This window comes from Rhopalosiphum maidis, chromosome 2, assembly GCF_003676215.2.
Source record: "Rhopalosiphum maidis isolate BTI-1 chromosome 2, ASM367621v3, whole genome shotgun sequence".
Lineage (NCBI taxonomy): Eukaryota > Metazoa > Arthropoda > Insecta > Hemiptera > Aphididae > Rhopalosiphum > Rhopalosiphum maidis.
Window position 1 is genome coordinate 46,928,909 of NC_040878.1, and position 18,841 is coordinate 46,947,749.

The 18,841-nt window shown below is 23.5% G+C and overlaps 1 protein-coding gene across 1 annotated transcript in view; it reads left to right on the forward strand.

Moving 5' to 3' along the window:
* The first annotated feature begins 5,373 nt into the window (after positions 1 to 5,373).
* Positions 5,374 to 18,841, forward strand: part of LOC113554126 (potassium channel subfamily K member 1-like) — a 36,559-nt gene continuing 23,091 nt past the window's right edge. The window contains exon 1 of the mRNA XM_026957832.1: positions 5,374 to 5,631. Within this exon, the coding sequence (XP_026813633.1) occupies positions 5,460 to 5,631 (172 nt within the window). The 5' untranslated portion in view covers positions 5,374 to 5,459. The remainder of the gene's footprint in view (positions 5,632 to 18,841) is intronic.

The window sequence follows — 18,841 nt, forward strand, 5'->3', positions numbered from 1 at the left end:
TGGTAATTGAAATGAAAAAAGTCTGAATTTTTTAAAACTAAACATTTTTGTTAAATAGGAAAATGATAAAAATGTAACTCAGTTGTAATGAGTAGGTGGATAATTAAGCTAGATTTAACATAAAATATGAATAAGAGAGATCCGATATCACATCCAAGTGGTATAACGATTTGAATCCACAAAAACGTTAGTGTGAACAGTCCCAAAATTTTTATTTTTTAACTTTTCTCCAAATCTATTATAGCTAAAAAATTAGTTGATATATCATTAAAAAAGGATTATCAAGTAAATAATAAATGTGAGATTAAATATTTTCAAACAAATTATTTAATTTTTTATACTTAAAAAAATATTTATTTTTTGCTAGATTTTTATTTAGCGTGGTAGATTACCGAAACTGGAGAACGGATTTGGTTATTTGGGGTCTTGTTAGATTCAAATTAGTTAGGGGAAGTGCTGACTGAAGATTTTCAGAACTTTATCTTCAATCGTTAAAACATTACAAAGCTATAAAGCTGAAAAACCTTAAAAATGCCCAATACAATATATTTTAATTTTTTTTTAACCTCTGTAGTGAATTAACTATAAAAGATTAAGTTCTGAAAATTTTCACTGTACTTCTCCTAGCCAATATGAATTTAACAAGACCCCAAATAACAAAAACCGCTCTCCGGTTTCAAAGATCTATCTCACTAAATGAAAATGAAAATAAAATACATTATACATACATTATACATACATATTGCATACAATTAATAAATTTCTAATAATTGAAAACCAAGAAAGTTTACATGCCGATCTCTGACTTGACAAATGATTTTTTTTTATTTTCCTGAATATATTTAACACTTAAAATGTTAGTTAAAAGTAGGTACTTTGCACACTTATATTTAAAAAAAAAAAATTATGAAATGTAACACAATATTTTATTATTTTTATCATTCTTGGTTAAAAAATTAAATTTTTGGGGATCGAAAATTTGAATTAGCGTGTCTTAAGTTTATTGCCAAGTTTATATGTTAGGAATTATGTAAGTAAAAACATTGATTATATATATTTTATCTCATATTCTTAGTAAAAACATAAATTCTTGGAAAAAATTATCAATTATTTTGCCGTTTTGCCGTTATGATTTTTTCAAAAAAGAGGGAACGAGTTTTTTCGATATTATATAAGTTTATTGCTTTGTAAATGTAAACATATGTGAGGTGATCGTGAAATACGATTTGGCCAAAAAATAAAGGTCTTGATGTTATGTTATTAATAATATTTTTTTTATTACTACCTGTTACGTACATTTTATTATCGAAGATAATTATTATCTGCTGACAAATTTTTATTTTATTTTTGTACATATTGTGAAATCTAGATTTATAGTTTATTTTTATTTAAATTAACATCGTTGTTTTAGAAATTATGAAAAGTAATTAATTAATAAATATTTATTCGTCGGGGAATCTTGTATATTTATCATTAAAATTGAATATATTAGTAGTAGACGTGTTTTGCAAAATGTTCTTAATGAATTTTGTCAAATTAAATTACATAATAATAACTATCATCTTTAGACATATTAGTTTATATACCCTGAACTTTCTACTAAATTTGAACACAATAGCGTTTTATTCTATATATTGGTTTTTAAAATATTAAACAATTTTAAAATGTAATATTTTATTAGATTATTTATTTATTATTTAAACAACAGATTTATAAGAAAGACAGAAGTTTAAGGAAAATTCGTTAATAAATTGATTCTGTTATTCTTCGGTATTATATATTCATTATGCATATTAATTCTGACGAGTCTATGTATACTAATTTAAGCAGTTATTATTTATAAATTAATATAGATGAAACAAGATTTAATGTACATTTTTTATTACATGAAAATATTATTTTTTCATGTTTTGTATTCATATTTATATTATTCTTGTAAAATTGTAAAATATATAAAACACTTACAATATATGCTTAATTTAATATCTATATTCTAACAAATTTATTTGTTTGCTATAGTCTTATTTCTACCAACATAATTTGTTTTTAAGGAAGGTAATCAGTACCTATTAAATAATTGTTTAAAATTAAATTTGATAGATTTAATATGGATATATTATGGTGCTTATACATTATAGTATTATAATTACCATAAATATTTAAAACAGGATGTATATTCAATTTATATAAATAACTAAAATTGTCTTAAAACTTAATCAATTGTATTAATAGGTTTTGGTAGTGTACATAAAATATGAATTACTTATGGTTAATAATTATCTACGTTTATTTTTCATGAACAATTATAAAACACGTTCGCTGGAATAAGTCAAGTATTATAAATACGCAAGGCGATATAAATCATTTTTTTTTTATAGTTATATATTTTTAGAAAAATTATATTATTTTATAAAGAAAGTCAGCTGTTTCATTCTTTGCTTTGAATTAATGAATCATACATTTAATGGAGGATGAAGAATAGAAATTCTAAACGACGTAATGATCACGGATTCAACAATAACAATAGCACTAGATTATAGTAGAATACAATATTAAATGCAAAGGTTTATGTCAACATTGTATTAGTTGTGTAGTTGTGATCGTCAAAAAAAAATAATGTTATGTCATCGCATGAAATGTTTTGTAATATTGCAAGAAGAATAGTCTAAAAACAAGTTATTTCACTCGAAAAAAAATATGTATATATTTATAGTATACATTGCCAAGTGAAAACTAAAAAGTAACAGTTTGTAAAGCACCGTTCTTGATCGTATTCCATAATGATTGTAATTAAATATTTTTACAAAAAAAAAAAAAAAAACAATTAGACAAGTACAATTAAGTATGAAATAACCTATTGAAGTTTCTACTTCAGTTAATAGTTATCAAGGGTTATACTTATTATAGCAATTGTAAAATTATAACTCAACAAAATAAGTGTTTCATATTTATTATTTCTATTATGCGACTGCTTTGTTATGCTGAATGTATCTGTAAGCGTATTATAAAATAAATACTGATTGTTTGATAAATCTTTGAAAATAAGTTTTTTATTTTTGAAACCAGTTATACACATATACATATTTTATGAATATCATACTTGCTATTTGTATTGTAAATCTAATACTTAAATGGATAACAACATAGCATAATAATTAGAATCTTGATAAAAGTTATTCAGTTATTTAGAAGTTATATACTGAAAATAGCGGGCACATATAAATAGATAAAACAAACGTCTAACATTAAAAACAAGTATATGATTAACTCTGTACTTGGATAATTATACTGTTTAAATAGAAAATGAATAGGTAAGATTCTAACAAGATGGAAATATTTTGACTCATTAATAGGAATCAGATAGGTAGTAATATTATATTTATAAGTGATTGTTGACTTTTGTTTATTCTAGTCTAATAATACAGAAATTTAAATATAGCCATGAAAAAAAATTATTAACTTCTATTATTTGTCACTAAAAAATCAGATTTAGATTATATAATTTGTGTAAGATAATAAGGACGATTTAACATGCTATAAAAAAACAGGTCATTAACAATTTTTAAGAGTTTGGGAAGTATATTTTAAATAATGATCTTTTATAATTGACTCAAATTGAAATATTATTGTAATAATTATTAATTATTTTTTTTATTATTTGATAAATATATCTGTAGATATATGAAATCATAATAAATCTAATGTGGAAATCGATTCAGTTTGAATTACTATACATCGGAGTTCCAAGTCACAGTGGACAGAGTGTACGAATAAATTGATCGTCACTAATACGTTTTTTGTTCGAAAATAAAAAAAAGAAATACTTAAACACGAAATGATGACGAAGAATAACGGTATATTCGGATAATATATTTTTTCTCTTTCGATTTTTTTGAAAGACACGACAGAAAACCGTACTGTAATAATTTCATCCTCATGTTTACGTCTACGTATCCATTCGAGTAAAGATAGCTATTGATACGAGTTTATCGAGTTCTCACCTCTCGGCTGTCGCCATTTTTCACATGCAGCATCAATTCATACCTATGTATTGCGATGTGTAGAATAAATAAGGTATTTAAAGCTTAGAAAACCTGTTAGGCCACCATACTGTTGTAGGTATTGCTTATATGCATTCACGCATGACTAGACGGATATAAGTTTACATATAGACACGCCTGGATTAAGACATACGGTTTTCACAGGCTATGAACGATTTGGTGCTTCTATTTTACTAATTCTTTGTTATTTTTTTTTTTTTTTTCGTTATACTTAATATGTGTTTATAACTTTATAACCATAAATTTGTTGAAGATACTTCTTAAATTTTTTAATTTATATGCGAAAAATCCATCATTATTTGATTTGAATATTTTAAATTTATTGAACATAATATTATTTGAACGCAAAGTAAAACGATAAAAATTAAATTAAATTACATGAGATTTATTATGTTATATGAAATTTAAATTTGTCTGTCTCACTGTGGTGTGACTAATGTAAACAATTTTAATTAAATAGCTGTACGAAAATGCATGGTTTTTGGTACGGATACAATTTAATCTATTAATTTAGCTGCAGTCCCACATAAAATATCGTGCGTAACTTGGTGCCTCCTAAATCGACAATCGCGGTTTTGTACACATGTTTTAATCACGGACACAACTAGATCTTACATTTCGAGGGCGCAAAAATTATGCAAAGCAAACGATAGAAATTACTTTATTCTCTTAATATTTTTTAATAATCAATCATTCGAATAAACAGCAAGTGATATTAAAGCAGTTCTCCTATTTATGAATAATATATTCAGCCTCTAATCGGTTTGTTAGATCTGTTTCAATATTTAACGGCGATAAGTTTGAAATCAATCGTTTTTGCGTCATACCAGTCCGATAGAGCAACATTAATGGATCCGGACGCAGACACGTATACCTATGGCTACTATTATTTACAAACTGCCGATCCGTCGATGTATTGTATATAAATACGTGGCGCGCAATACCTATAATATACGTCCGCATATAAAGATGCCCTTAGGAAGGTTCTATAATTTCGTTGGCGCCATCGGACGTTGGATTGGCTGCGAGGCGTTACTTTTGGCGAATGGCGGTGGGACTATAAAATAGTAGGTATGTATATGTATATATATACCATAAATACATACACACGTGGAGAGCGGGAAAGGATAGGCGGGGGATGAGTGGCGTGCCAGATGGGAGGGGGTGTAAGGGCGAGGGTGTCTCGGGTGAGTAGCGTATATATACTATTATTATTATTATTATTATTATTACACACCAAAGGGCTGCCGCCGTCGGCGTCCTCGGGGCGCGACGCTGCGCCGCCCGGCAGTCAGTCACCGGCCGACCGTGTTGCGATGACGAGACCACCGCGTCAGCAAAGCGCGCCACGCGCCGCCCGGCATTAGCGCGGACCGCCGCACGCGCCGCGCGGTCGCCATGTGGTCGCCGGCTACCGTACGCCTGTTGGTGTTCATCGGCTTTTACGTGTCGTTCTTGGCAGTTGGAGCATTTGTGTTCTCTGCCATCGAGGCACCGGAGGAAGCGGCCCGAGTCAGGGAGCTCAAGGACCTCCGGCAAGAGTTTCTCGACGGGCACACGTGTGTCAGAGGTATACATTAGAGGCAGATCTAGGATTTTGATTTTTTTTTTTGAAGGGGGAGAGGCAAAATTATTATATTATTTTATTCGTCTCATACAATTTGTTAAGCACAATATTTAGGATTTGATTTTATAGGCCTTGCATACTTAATATAACTGTCAAGGAGACGGGGGCCTTAATCCGCCACTGATATCTATGATGCACATACATATTATATTTTTGTATTTTTTATTTATAAACTCAGAACAGTGCAATATTTTTACAATAAGGGCAAATTATGTTTATAATGTTCATAAAAAATAATAATACATTAGCTAAAATGTCTATAGATTATGGACTTCGAGGACATCTATTGATGGAAATTCATGACGCGGGATAGTGGAAGTTAGTCGATCAGTAGGTTTTGACACCGTGTTTGTTCTTGGCGCTTTTCGGGGGTCATCTGGAATAGTGAGAACGGGCAGTTCTGGGATTAGGAGGTTGTGATGGTTATGAAGATTTGAAATTGTACGTTTTGTACTTAGGTAAATTAACTTCGTTTACTGTTCGGGTAGAAAGATTTGTATGGAGAGTTTAATTCAAGACGTAGTACGAATGAGCTTTGGTTATTTGATGAAAACATTTAGATATTGAAATAATTTTATTTTATTGATGTTGGTGGGTTTTGTTTTTCATCATAGCTGAATACCATGTAATAGGAGTTCTATTGTAAAAAAATGTTAGGTAACAACTTACGTACATTACTTTTATAGTTATTAGGTATACTAGTGGATGGTGTTTTTATTTCATAAATGTAGGTATTAAGAACTTAATAATTTTATTTTTTTAATTAGTTATATCAGTTGATAACCAGTGAATATAAATATTACTATTATAAATTATAAATATATAAACACGCATGTTATTCTAATATTATCTTAGTTTACTTTTATAAAAATATTATGTTACACCTCCACTCGTACTCGTGGTCAAATGTTATTAAAATAATGTTATAATACACATGAAAACAATTGAAAAGAGAAATTACTCAATTTGATGGTAAAAAAATATCGTTAAAATATGTATGTAAATTAAACTAATCAATACAATTTACCGGGTAAAATTAACGAGTTTCCATCTCTAATTACGAATCCATATTTGTTTGAATAAGATTATTTTACAGAAAAAGTTTATTTTTGAGACTAACGAGTGAAATGAAGACGTATTTTACGAGAACGGTTGTTTAACGTGTTTAGTGTGGATATGAAATGCCTAGTTTAGTCGACAGTCTAAGTGTTAATTTAGATAAAAACATTTTTATACTAAAATACTATTACCATATACAATATACACAATTTATTAACACATTTAATTCATGTGTATATTGATTGATGTACTCATGAAAAAATATTTAACGTACTTATGTTTTTCATTATATACTGCAGCAACCGGTTCAAACGGTTAATAATAATATTTATGTAATAGTTTACAATAATTTGCAGTCGACATTCGTGTATTCAGTAATGTGCATACCATTATCCAGTGGCGCTATTTGAGATATCAAAATTTAATCAGATCAGTTTTTTTCATCATTTGCAAGTTACTCTTTATTCATTGTATTTATTCAACATAGGTATCTATTTTATGTACAAATGTCGCATGTATGCAGAAGTTGAACGGTTATTTATTTAATATTTTAACGGATTAAAAACAATTTGAAAAGTTAGATGTTAGAAATGGATTTTTTCATGAGTATGTGTAATAAATATCAAGTAAAGTAATATATCTGTATATGTAATATATATCTATATGAATAATAAATATATATTACCTCTACACATATCATATTAAATTCTACGCATTATGGTTTTTATATTATATTTTAACTTTATCACGTAGGCCTTCATCACGTTTATATATTTTATGGCAGGCCAATAAGATGCAGTTAAGTGCATTGCAAAGTATACCCTTTACCCCTCTCCCCCCAAATGGCGCCACTTCTATTATATATATATACGTAATATTATACAGTCAAACGTGCTGAAAACGGACGTCCGACGGAATCCTATACATAAAAGTTCAGTTATTATACTTATTATAATTTATAAGGGACAATGATACGATAAACACATCGTTGATAGTTGTGTTAACTATTCACGCATGTTTATTTTTTGTATATATTATCTTCTAATCATATTATTGAGTGTACTCTATTCAAGTACCTATCAACTATAATTAATAAAATATAATATTTGAGTTACGCTGATTTACTTGAACATTGCAATCTTCTACTCTGTTTTATTAGACATTCTTAAATGAATTAAATGAATCAAGAAAAAAATACTTACCCGCATTATATTTGGCGTTAAAAGTTAAACGTCTAAACTTTTAAAGCATATACAATTTATATTGTATTATTAATTATTTATTATAATATTATTTTATTTGTATCATATAAAACACATAATATTAGAACAGACGACTTACAATGTTAGTTAATAGTTATTACAGATAATATCGTTTTTTAATATGTATTATATTTACATAATATGTATCTATAAGACTTATAGTATAAGGCATTTTTTTTATTTTAAAGATACCCTTGAGTATTGGCATCAGTGGCCATTGGTAGTAGTTAACAGATAGTATAATTAACATATTGATTACATAAAACATTATTATCACCATTAGCAAATACATGATATTAACAACTCCAGTGATCAAAGAGAGATAGTTAAGAGATACTATTTAACATATATACATTATATTAGTATATCATATAATGTCCTAATGTAATATCCGTCATAAATATATCATTGTATAAAATATGTTATGTGTCCGGATTGTCAAGTTGTACGTGATAGACTATGTTATATTGTACGTGTATAGTGTATACAAGAATCAGCCGTCAGCGGCAATTTGGACTTTTGAGAAACAAAAGTGTATAATGGTAGGTATTACTGTTTGATATAACGGATATTGCTATAATGCGTATTACAGGCATGTTGGACAAAATTGTTGGTTTTTGTATAAAATGTCAACAATATGATAGATTTTTTCGTTTTTTAAAATCATTTTTATATAAAAAAAAAGTAAAATTCTTTTAAGATACAATGGGTTTTTAAAGAAAACTTAATAAAACCACTAGTAAGTTCTATTGTATGTATTATAATATTATAAAACTTATTTTATATTATAATTTACGTATTAAAAAATATTAGGTTACCTACCTACTATAAAATAAATAAGAAGACATTTTCCATTTTTTAAATTTACTTGATACTTAATTTCAACTTTATAATATCATTATTTTATTTTAAATTTGTCTAAAACAATAATAATAGGTTGTTATCATTACACAACACTTTTAAATGGTTAAAAAAATCAAATAAGTATTTGAAAATAATATAATATTTAATAATTAATTTAATTTAATATATTTTGTTTTATAATGTAGTCTGTTTTTAGAGAGATCTTGGTTGTACTAAAATATAAATTGTAGTTAACATAGAGTACTTTTTATTTTTTACTTTACATCTGTAAGTTTTAGGTAACTATACAACCAAAGCATAATTCTAAATACTGCATTCAATTACTTTCTTGTAGAGTTATTCTATATTACATCAAAATTAACTTAACAAAATTAATAACTTCAAGTTTTACTCATAAAAATAATATGCCGATATTTTCTTAACGTTGTATGTATTATAAATCATATCTCTAAATCACACCCACTGGCATATTCTGCCTAGGGTATAATAATAATAATAAAAAAAATGTATACAGATATTCAAATCATACCATATTTCAATAAAAGTTGTCGAAGATTAAATATTTTTTTTTTTTACTAAAGGTATTAATATAAAATCACTAAAAAGTAATAATAAAATTAATCAATACAACATAATAATAATGTGTAATGCTCCAATTGTTCTTGAAATAATACGTCAATATAATATGATATATTACTAAGGAAAACAACGATTTAAGTAAAACATTTTCCAATAAATTATATTACTGTACAAGATACAACTAAATAAATATAATATTGAATTAATGATGTTAAAATTTTGTAAAGTTTTTCAATATCTATTTCTATATATTATTGTTAATAATCTGACACAATTTTGGAGTAGTACTGTGCATAATATATATATTGTATAGTTTAGATTAAGTCAGAAGTATTTAAAGTTTACCATAATGCCGGGATAACTATTAAATATAATATATGTAGAGTTAAGAATCGCTTTTAATAAATTGAAAAATATTCATGTATTAATAACTTGATTTTTCATATAAATTTTGTATATTTTAAATACTTAATCGATATAAAATGAAAAATTATGTATTAAATTGTAATAAATGTATAAATATACTTAAAATAAACAAATGCGTAATGGCTGATTTGTGAATATTACATAATTTAAAATAATTAATATGGAACATTCAAAGTTAACAATAATATTCATTAGTATATTTTGAAAGTAAAGGATGATTTTAATTAAATACAAGTAAAAAAGATGTTAAAAATGTAAAAAGACCAAACAGTGTATTTTTTAATTTTTAACAAAATAAGTATTGATAATTAATGGTATAGTTTATTTATACTTATATATAAATAAATAATGATAGACATTAACCGATATTTGAGTATATATTTTTTCTAGTAATTTGAAATGCAATGAAATATTAACAAATCTATTTTATTTTATTTTATTTTTTACTTCTATAATGTACGCACAATGTATTATTTAAATTAGATTAAACAAAGATAGGTATATAATTATAATACTATTTGTGTAGTTTTTATAGTTACAATAAATTGTTATTAGTGATTAACCGGTTTGTTTATAGAATCATATTGGAGAAAATTTTCAGAAAATTATATTCATCATTAATTTTTCTAAAAAATTTAGTTTGATAAAAATTGGATTGGTATAACAAATATTAATACAACTTAACCATTACCTAACCGATTTAGTGATGCATGATTACAATTTAGCAAACCATTTAATTAATGCATTTTTATTTTAATACTATCTCTAGTGTACTTCTAACTTCTGTTTGTGTAAGTATTGTCAGTTATTTGAACCGAAACATTATATTCGCAAATAAGTATCAAAAATAAAAAATTTAGTTGATTTACAATTTGTTGTTAAAAAAAAAATCATTGCTTATAAGCTTTTACTTTTATCTATCTATACAATTTCACCCAATCGGTAGACATATAAGATATATAATTTGCTATTTATAATAATTTTATCTTAGTTATACAACTCATTTATTTAATATTTTTATGTATTAACTAATATTTTAATGAAATTATAATGCTTAAATAAAATATAATAGGTATATGATTATAATAATTTTTTGTTAAAGTAGTTAAATATTTTTTTTATTATAATCATTTGTAGCTCAAATGTTGATAAAAATTATTAATTAAGCTCTATTTTAGCATAGTTTAGATAAAACATTTAAGAAAACTCTTAACTGAACTCTTTCAAAACCTTTTATAATAAGTCTTTTTATAATAATTCATATAAAATTGAGATGGTTATAAATATATAGGTACGTATATTATATATATTATGTTAAAGTGAAAATAGTTTCTGTAATCAAATGAAACTAATCCATGTTTGTAGTGTAAAAGACTTGCCTATCTATATGCTCAAAAATCATAATAAGCTTTAAAAATCAAAATAATATTATGTCTTATAAATAATAGATCCCGTAAAATGAACCTATTATAATGTAAACGGTAAAAGAAAAAGACTCTTTAAAAGTGAGTACCAAGATTCTGTGAACATAATTCGGATATATTAAATATAAGCTCTTTATCATATATAATGACTAGCTTTAATTATTGAGAAAATAAGAACTATAGATTTTAAAATAATTAAGTTAGGAATTTATTGAAGGACACCACATTTGAGTGAACAACTAGTACATTTATTGTGTTAAATATGTTCAAGTGTCCAATACATCAATACACGTCATTTAAAATTAAAGTATGCGTTGTAATAAATATTATGTAAACAAATTATAGCAATATTTTTTTATCTTTTGGAAAAAAATCAATACATTTGAAATTTTAAAACAATAAATAATAAATTCACATAGCAGTTTTACAATATTACTAGTTCCAAGTACACTAAATATTAGTGTATTAAGTATATTAGTGACTAATACATACTAACAAATTACAATAAATCGATTTGTAAAGATAAAAAATAATTCTAAAATATCAGTTATACTTCTGATAATTTTTACAATAATGCAGGAAAAATAATTGATTAGTTCTTTACGTTATAAATATTATAACAAACATACGTATAAATAAAAGTGTATACGCTGAATACAACTAATACACGTAAAAAAATTACATTTTATTGTTATTTTTTTTTTTTTTAGAAAATAATAATAAAATAGACATCACGAATTAAATTAACTTAAATTTCTAATAGATCATTAGTTTTATAAGAATGGATACTTTTACAATTTGTGCTTAATTTTTGTATCAAGAAATTTATTATTATTGATTTTCATAATAAACCGATTTTATACCTCACATCTCTGTATAACAATTCAAAAGATGAAAAAATTAGGATAATTATCAGTAAATAAGGAATAGTAAATATTCATAAACATTCATTTATATTTTCAAATTGTCAAAATGAATAAAACAAGAAAAAGCAAAATCCAATTTTATTTATTTATTTTGCGTAATATGAATAAACTTTGTAGCTGAAAAAGATTCGTTTTAGACAAGAAAACGTCAAAAAATCCTATAAAGTATGAACTTTTATTATCAACTATCAAAATTAAATGTACATTTTACTATAAAATCAGCAATAACAATAGTATTTATATGATAATTTTTTTAACGACTGTATTTAAAACTACATGATGTTTTTTTTTATATTTGAGTATGAAAAATGCGAGTTTAAATTTAATCGAATTATATTATATTATATTGAAAGCATTTCTTTTATCTTTTTTTATGTTTTAAGCAGACAATAAATGTTTTGATTTTACAATGATGCGTTTTTTTCTAATGTTTGGAAACATAAAAAGCAGAAATATTGCTTAAATTTTGAATGTTAAGTGTGGTATTTATTGGAAAATTGGATCGAAAAAAGTAGAAAATTCCCAGTATTTTTTTCATGAATTGAGAAAAATAGTTGAAAAATATTAAAAAAACGTAAATATTTTTATACATCAATTTTTAAAATAATCTATCTTGTTCTTTTATGTAATTCAAAATGAAAATATAATCGAACTTAAATTGTCCATGAAAATCTTTATATTAATTTTCTAAACATAATCTAATTTTAAAATCATATTTGAAGATGTTTAAAATATTTGATTTAAGTACAATCTTGATCAAATTTTTATTTCTTAAAAAATTATAATAGGTATATGGTTTATTATAATTTTTTGTTAAAGTAGTTACATATTTTTTTTATTATAATCATTTGTACCTCAAATGTTGATAACAATTATTATTTAAGCTTTATTTTAGCGTAGTTTAGATAAAACATTTAGGAAAACTCTTTACTGAACTCTTTCAAAACCTTTTATAATAGGTCTTTTTATAAATAATTCATAAAAAATTAAGATGGTTATAAATATATAGAGACATTTATTATATATATTATGTTAAAGTGAAAATAGTTTTGTCATTGTAGCATACACGCAACGCCTTATAGTGCTATTTGTTTCTAAACTTTTTCATTATATATTTTCACCGACAAAAATTCATAACACGTAGTATAGAATGTTGACAAAAGAATAGTTCATTAGAAATATCTAAGATGCCTTTTGTTAAAAATAAGAATTATATCAAAGTAAAAACTCATATTCTATGGCATATTTCCTAACATACTGTGTTTCGGTAAATATTTTAAAATATAGCTCTAGTTTACCTAAATAAAACAATTTTAAATAGTCTTAAAACATTTGAATAATATAATTTTTTTTTTTTTAATTGTCTATTTTCCTACTTAAGACGGAAATAAATTTAAATTTATCTAACAAATATAATTTGGATTTAATATTAATTTAATTTTTGTTTTATATGTATAATATATAAATACATATAAAAACATACGCATCATTGTATAATCCATAAATTTATTGCTCTTCACAGAGTCTTAGGTTAACTCTTTTTTTATGAAATAGCAAAAGTGTAACAAAATCATCGATTGACTGTTTGGCAGCATATGGCTAACTAATGATTTAATAAATTGACATAAAACTTTAAACGTCAATATGTTTCTTTTATTTTCGTATTTAACTTATAAGACTTATACTATATTTTTTTTATATAAGCCTTATTTTAAGTTTACATTCTGTATATTAATAATTTATTTTTAATTAAAGAAATAGTTAAATGATTAACAAAATTTAAAGTTTTATGATCATAGAAATGTATCAAAATTATGTGATATCGCACACTCACTTCTACAGTGTAATATTGAAATGCTTGTATATTATAATATATTGGTTCAATATTTTACTTTAAAACGTTTTGAAACATATTTTCCTTTAACATTTTAAATAAAAACAATTAATTAATAAAACTCAATGATAATAAATTAGATTTGTTTTATATTATTTGTGATTAAATTATATTATAAATATTAAAAAAAAAGTTTTCATAAACGCTGAATATGACTGTTTTCACATGTCATTATTTTTATTATATTATATACAATAAACATGTAATATAATGTCCATTAGTTTTTATTAAAAATATTATTAATTATACTTTAGATAAAAATCATGCATATTTAATTTATTAAAATTATTTAAACAACTGTTGATTTCTAAATAGTTTTATTTTTAATGAAAATTTAATATTTTTATTTTTTTCTTTAAAATAAAATATATATACATAAAAATAAAAAAATAAAATTATAAATTATAATTAATTAAAAGATACATATTTTTAAAGAAAATATTTGAATAATAAAAATAATTAATTTTTCAGTACACCAGATATTTTAATAAAAATATGCTAATATAATATCAAGACATAATTATTTATTTTCTATTAAATGTTTCTAAGATCTAAATTATGTTTATCTATCAATTAAAATTAATCAAACTTATACGGATATTATAGTTTTAGTCTCTTAAGACGGTCAAAATAAAACAGTGAGTGTTCTGTTTAAAAGTTTACTTGTTAAAAGCTTATGTTTAAAGCTTATTTTATTAGTTTAATAGTTCATAAATATAAAATCTCATAGAATAATTTTGAAAATATCTTTATAATTTTTGAAATTTTATTGGAATAACATGACATTGTGGATTAATAGTATATTTTTGTGGTATAATGATATATTCTATAACTATTCTATTTATTATCATAAAAACTAATGAAGTATTATCAAATACTCGAATTTTAATAATAAACTTATAATTTTATTTTTCTATAATTTTTTTTTTATCATGAATGAAAATCACAAATAAGTATTGTAATTTATTATGTAATGATTAAGTAGGTTATAATATTATATATTTATATCGTCTTGCTTATATATTATTATATTTACTATAATATATTATAATTTTAATAAATTAAATTATTATTACCATTTATTTTAAATTCATTTTTTGTACGGTCAAAGTTTGGTTGTATGTCCTAAGTGTTATAGCTTGAACCTCAAGAGCTACAAAGTATTATCATTCTCCTGATGGTGCTAGGGAATAGGTATGTTACAATGTTACATAGATTCCCAACAGGCACCATCTCTAGTGAAGTAATCAAAAGTGAAGACAGTGTGAGTGTGTTTTGCCACCGTAAATTTAATTACACAACAAAATGAAACTTTAAGCTATCGCAATAAAAGAAAACCTGAAACCTTAAACCAAAAATAAATTCTCGACACTTATTTCATTTAATAAAATATATTCTATGGGGATCACAAGTGTTGATTTCTTAGATGTTTTTAGCATCGATTGTTAATATTAAAGAATAATAATTTTAAAAGTTAATAATTTTCGGCAGCGTAAAAATATTTTTTAAATTGACGGACAATTAATAAGACCTTATAATAATAAATCGTATTACTTCATTCATCTCTGCTCAATATATAGTCTTGTGTTTAATGATAGTTTTAAAAGTAACAAATAGCATTTAAAAAACAATTTTGAGCGTCGGAGCTTGGTTAAAACTATCATTTCTACAGTTTTTCATAATGTTTTGACACTTATCGGTAAATCTTCTTAATATTTAGTAAAAATATAAATATAATACTAAAAATTATACTGTATAAGTTCTATACCATTTAGTTTTTATAGAATGAAAACTTTTTTAAAACAAATTACAAATATACAAGTATTCTTCAGCTGCTCTGAATCTACAAAAAAAATTTGATGTAGTACATCTTTAATTTATCTATAGCTAGGTATATATTATTATATTGTAAAATGATGTTTAATGTTAAGTTAATGGAACTGTACCAATACAAGTTTTAATGGAATTTTATAATAAGTGGAAAACATTATTTAGTTTTTACAATTTTTAAGTATCAAAGTTTTGTTATTTAAATTAAAATTGAAGTTCTATTTTGCTTATATTTATTATACTTAATAACTTCTAATATTAGGATAATTACATAGCTAACTAACTACAAGTATTTAAATAAAACTAAAAGTTTAGATCGCTGAACATTTTATATTGGCTTTAATAAAAAATAGTACTTAATGAAATATTTAATTCTAAAGATTGTGAAATATACATTTTAATTTGTGTGATATTTATGATAGATATAAGACATAATAATATTAATGTTAATGATTATAATTCAAGATAAGTTTTTTTTAAACTTAAAAATACAATAAGCATTATCATTTATAAAATATTTTAATGTTAGTAGTTTGACAGTTTTTAATTTAAAAATAAAATATCTGTACATTTTATAATTTTTAAAATATTACAATTAGATCAAGATAAAGTCATTGGTATAGAATCAATAATAATACATTATTATAATGATAACATATTATTATTTTTTTTTTATTATTATTATTTAGATGCGCCTAGGAAAATGTGACTTATTGTATTGATTATATAATTTCACATTCATAATTATAACATTACTTTAAATATGTACCTATAGGTTAGGTTTCATAATTTATTTATAATAATATATTGATATATATAATTAGGCCTTAAATTAATTTGAGTAGTTTGGATATTCTTAAAAATTATAATCTCATTATACACATATAATTGTTATATATGTCATTTTATATTTGTATTACTAACTATTAATATCCTGATATAACATAAATCTGGTCGATTTTAATTTTATATCATTAAAATAATAATGTAATCGTAGGTAAATCATTGAACAATTATCATAATATATATTAATAAATTATATGTTATAGACTTAAGTCAACCATAATATTTCGTATTAATTATACTTACCTTATGAATCATAAGCTTATCAGATCATAAGTTATGATCAACTGATGTGTTTTGAGTTTATTGTAAAACTGCTGCAAAAGGCTACGCCTACTCCCTAGTATATTAATGTTATATTCGATTCTTTTTTAGGTTACACTTGTAAAATATATACATTTTAAATAAAAGAGGACTAGAAAATCGTAGAAAAATGGTTAAAACGAAAGATAAGTCGATAAGTTTAACAGTGGTAGTGGGTAGAAGGTATTTCTCGTGGGAATTGATGACTTATAAAAAGTGAAATAAAAGATGGGAATAGAGACGAAAGATATTTTTGTTAGGGCATGCAGTAAACATAACAAATTGCTGTAGCGCATTAAGCTACTACAAACCAAAAATCTTAAAGCTTCAAACATCAATATTATTAAGTGAAATGAGTATACATAAGCACTTCTGAAAATTTTCAGATTATTTGACTATTTTAATTAAGAATCGAATTAATATTAAATAATGATAACAACAAAATGTTTTTTAAATTTATCATTATCTAATAAACTTAAATTTATGTTTAATGATACTAAAAATAATTTGAAATACATTAAATTCGTATTATAATTTATTAAATCAAAAGGTGCTACTATAATGATACTATAAAGATATAAAATGCATATATCATAGGTACTATATTCAATAATAAAAATTAAATGAGTATTTACTATTTATATACATTTATTAATTTATATAATATAATATTATACTTTGCAATGTATTCAACGATAAATGCAATACGAAATATTTCGAATGTATTAGTTTGAATTTTACTTTTTTTTTTTACTGTATAAATAACTTATTATTATCCAAGATTTTGAAATGCTGAATATTTTTTTCAGCGCACGAACTATAAATTAATCATTTTTCTATTATTAATTAATAATTTGTCTCTTTGTGCCAATCTTATTAAGCCTTTTATAGTGCAAATCCGAATCAAATTCAAGGTCTTGCATTCGAAATTCAACTATAAAGGTAACACAAAATATTCATGTTACCTTTATATAAAAGCAATGAATATATAATGTATTTGAATACGTACCAATTAATTTCTACTTTATCTCTCAAATATGGTTTTTGTTATTACACCGCAGATTCAAATAAAAATATCTTTAATAATATTATTGTTAAAAATGTTTAACTATTAATAATTATTTGTACCTATATTTATAATAAATTCAATCTAAAATGCAAAACTATTTTTATAAAATCTAAATACTTGTAATTTATATTGAAAACTAAGATAAATGAAACAATTTAAAAGTAATATAATTATACATAGTGTGTACCTATAAATAACATTGTCTGCAAAGTTTATAATATATTTATATATTACAATCATTCAATTTTTTAAACTTGCTCTATTATGTTCTAAAAATAAATTATAAGTAAAAATTCTTTATTTTATTAAATTTATAAACACTATTAGTTTGAAAATATTACACTCTTAGACTTTAACTAAGAGATTAAGTTTTTTAAATCAGTATAATTTTTTGTACGATATAAATGAGATAATTATTTGGAAATCTTCACTAAACTTAAGATAAAATATCCCATTAAATTAAACCATAGCAATATCCGTGTAATGAAAAGAAATATTAAATTAAAATAAACTCTTTATTTTATTGTTTTAATAATGTAAGGTAAGAGACAAATTTCACTCTGTCTAAAGTAATCATGAAAACTGGTCAATTAGACGATGAGGATTAAAATATAAATGATTCATTAATTTTAAAATGTGTATCTTAGAAACAATCTTATGGCATAAAATAAAAA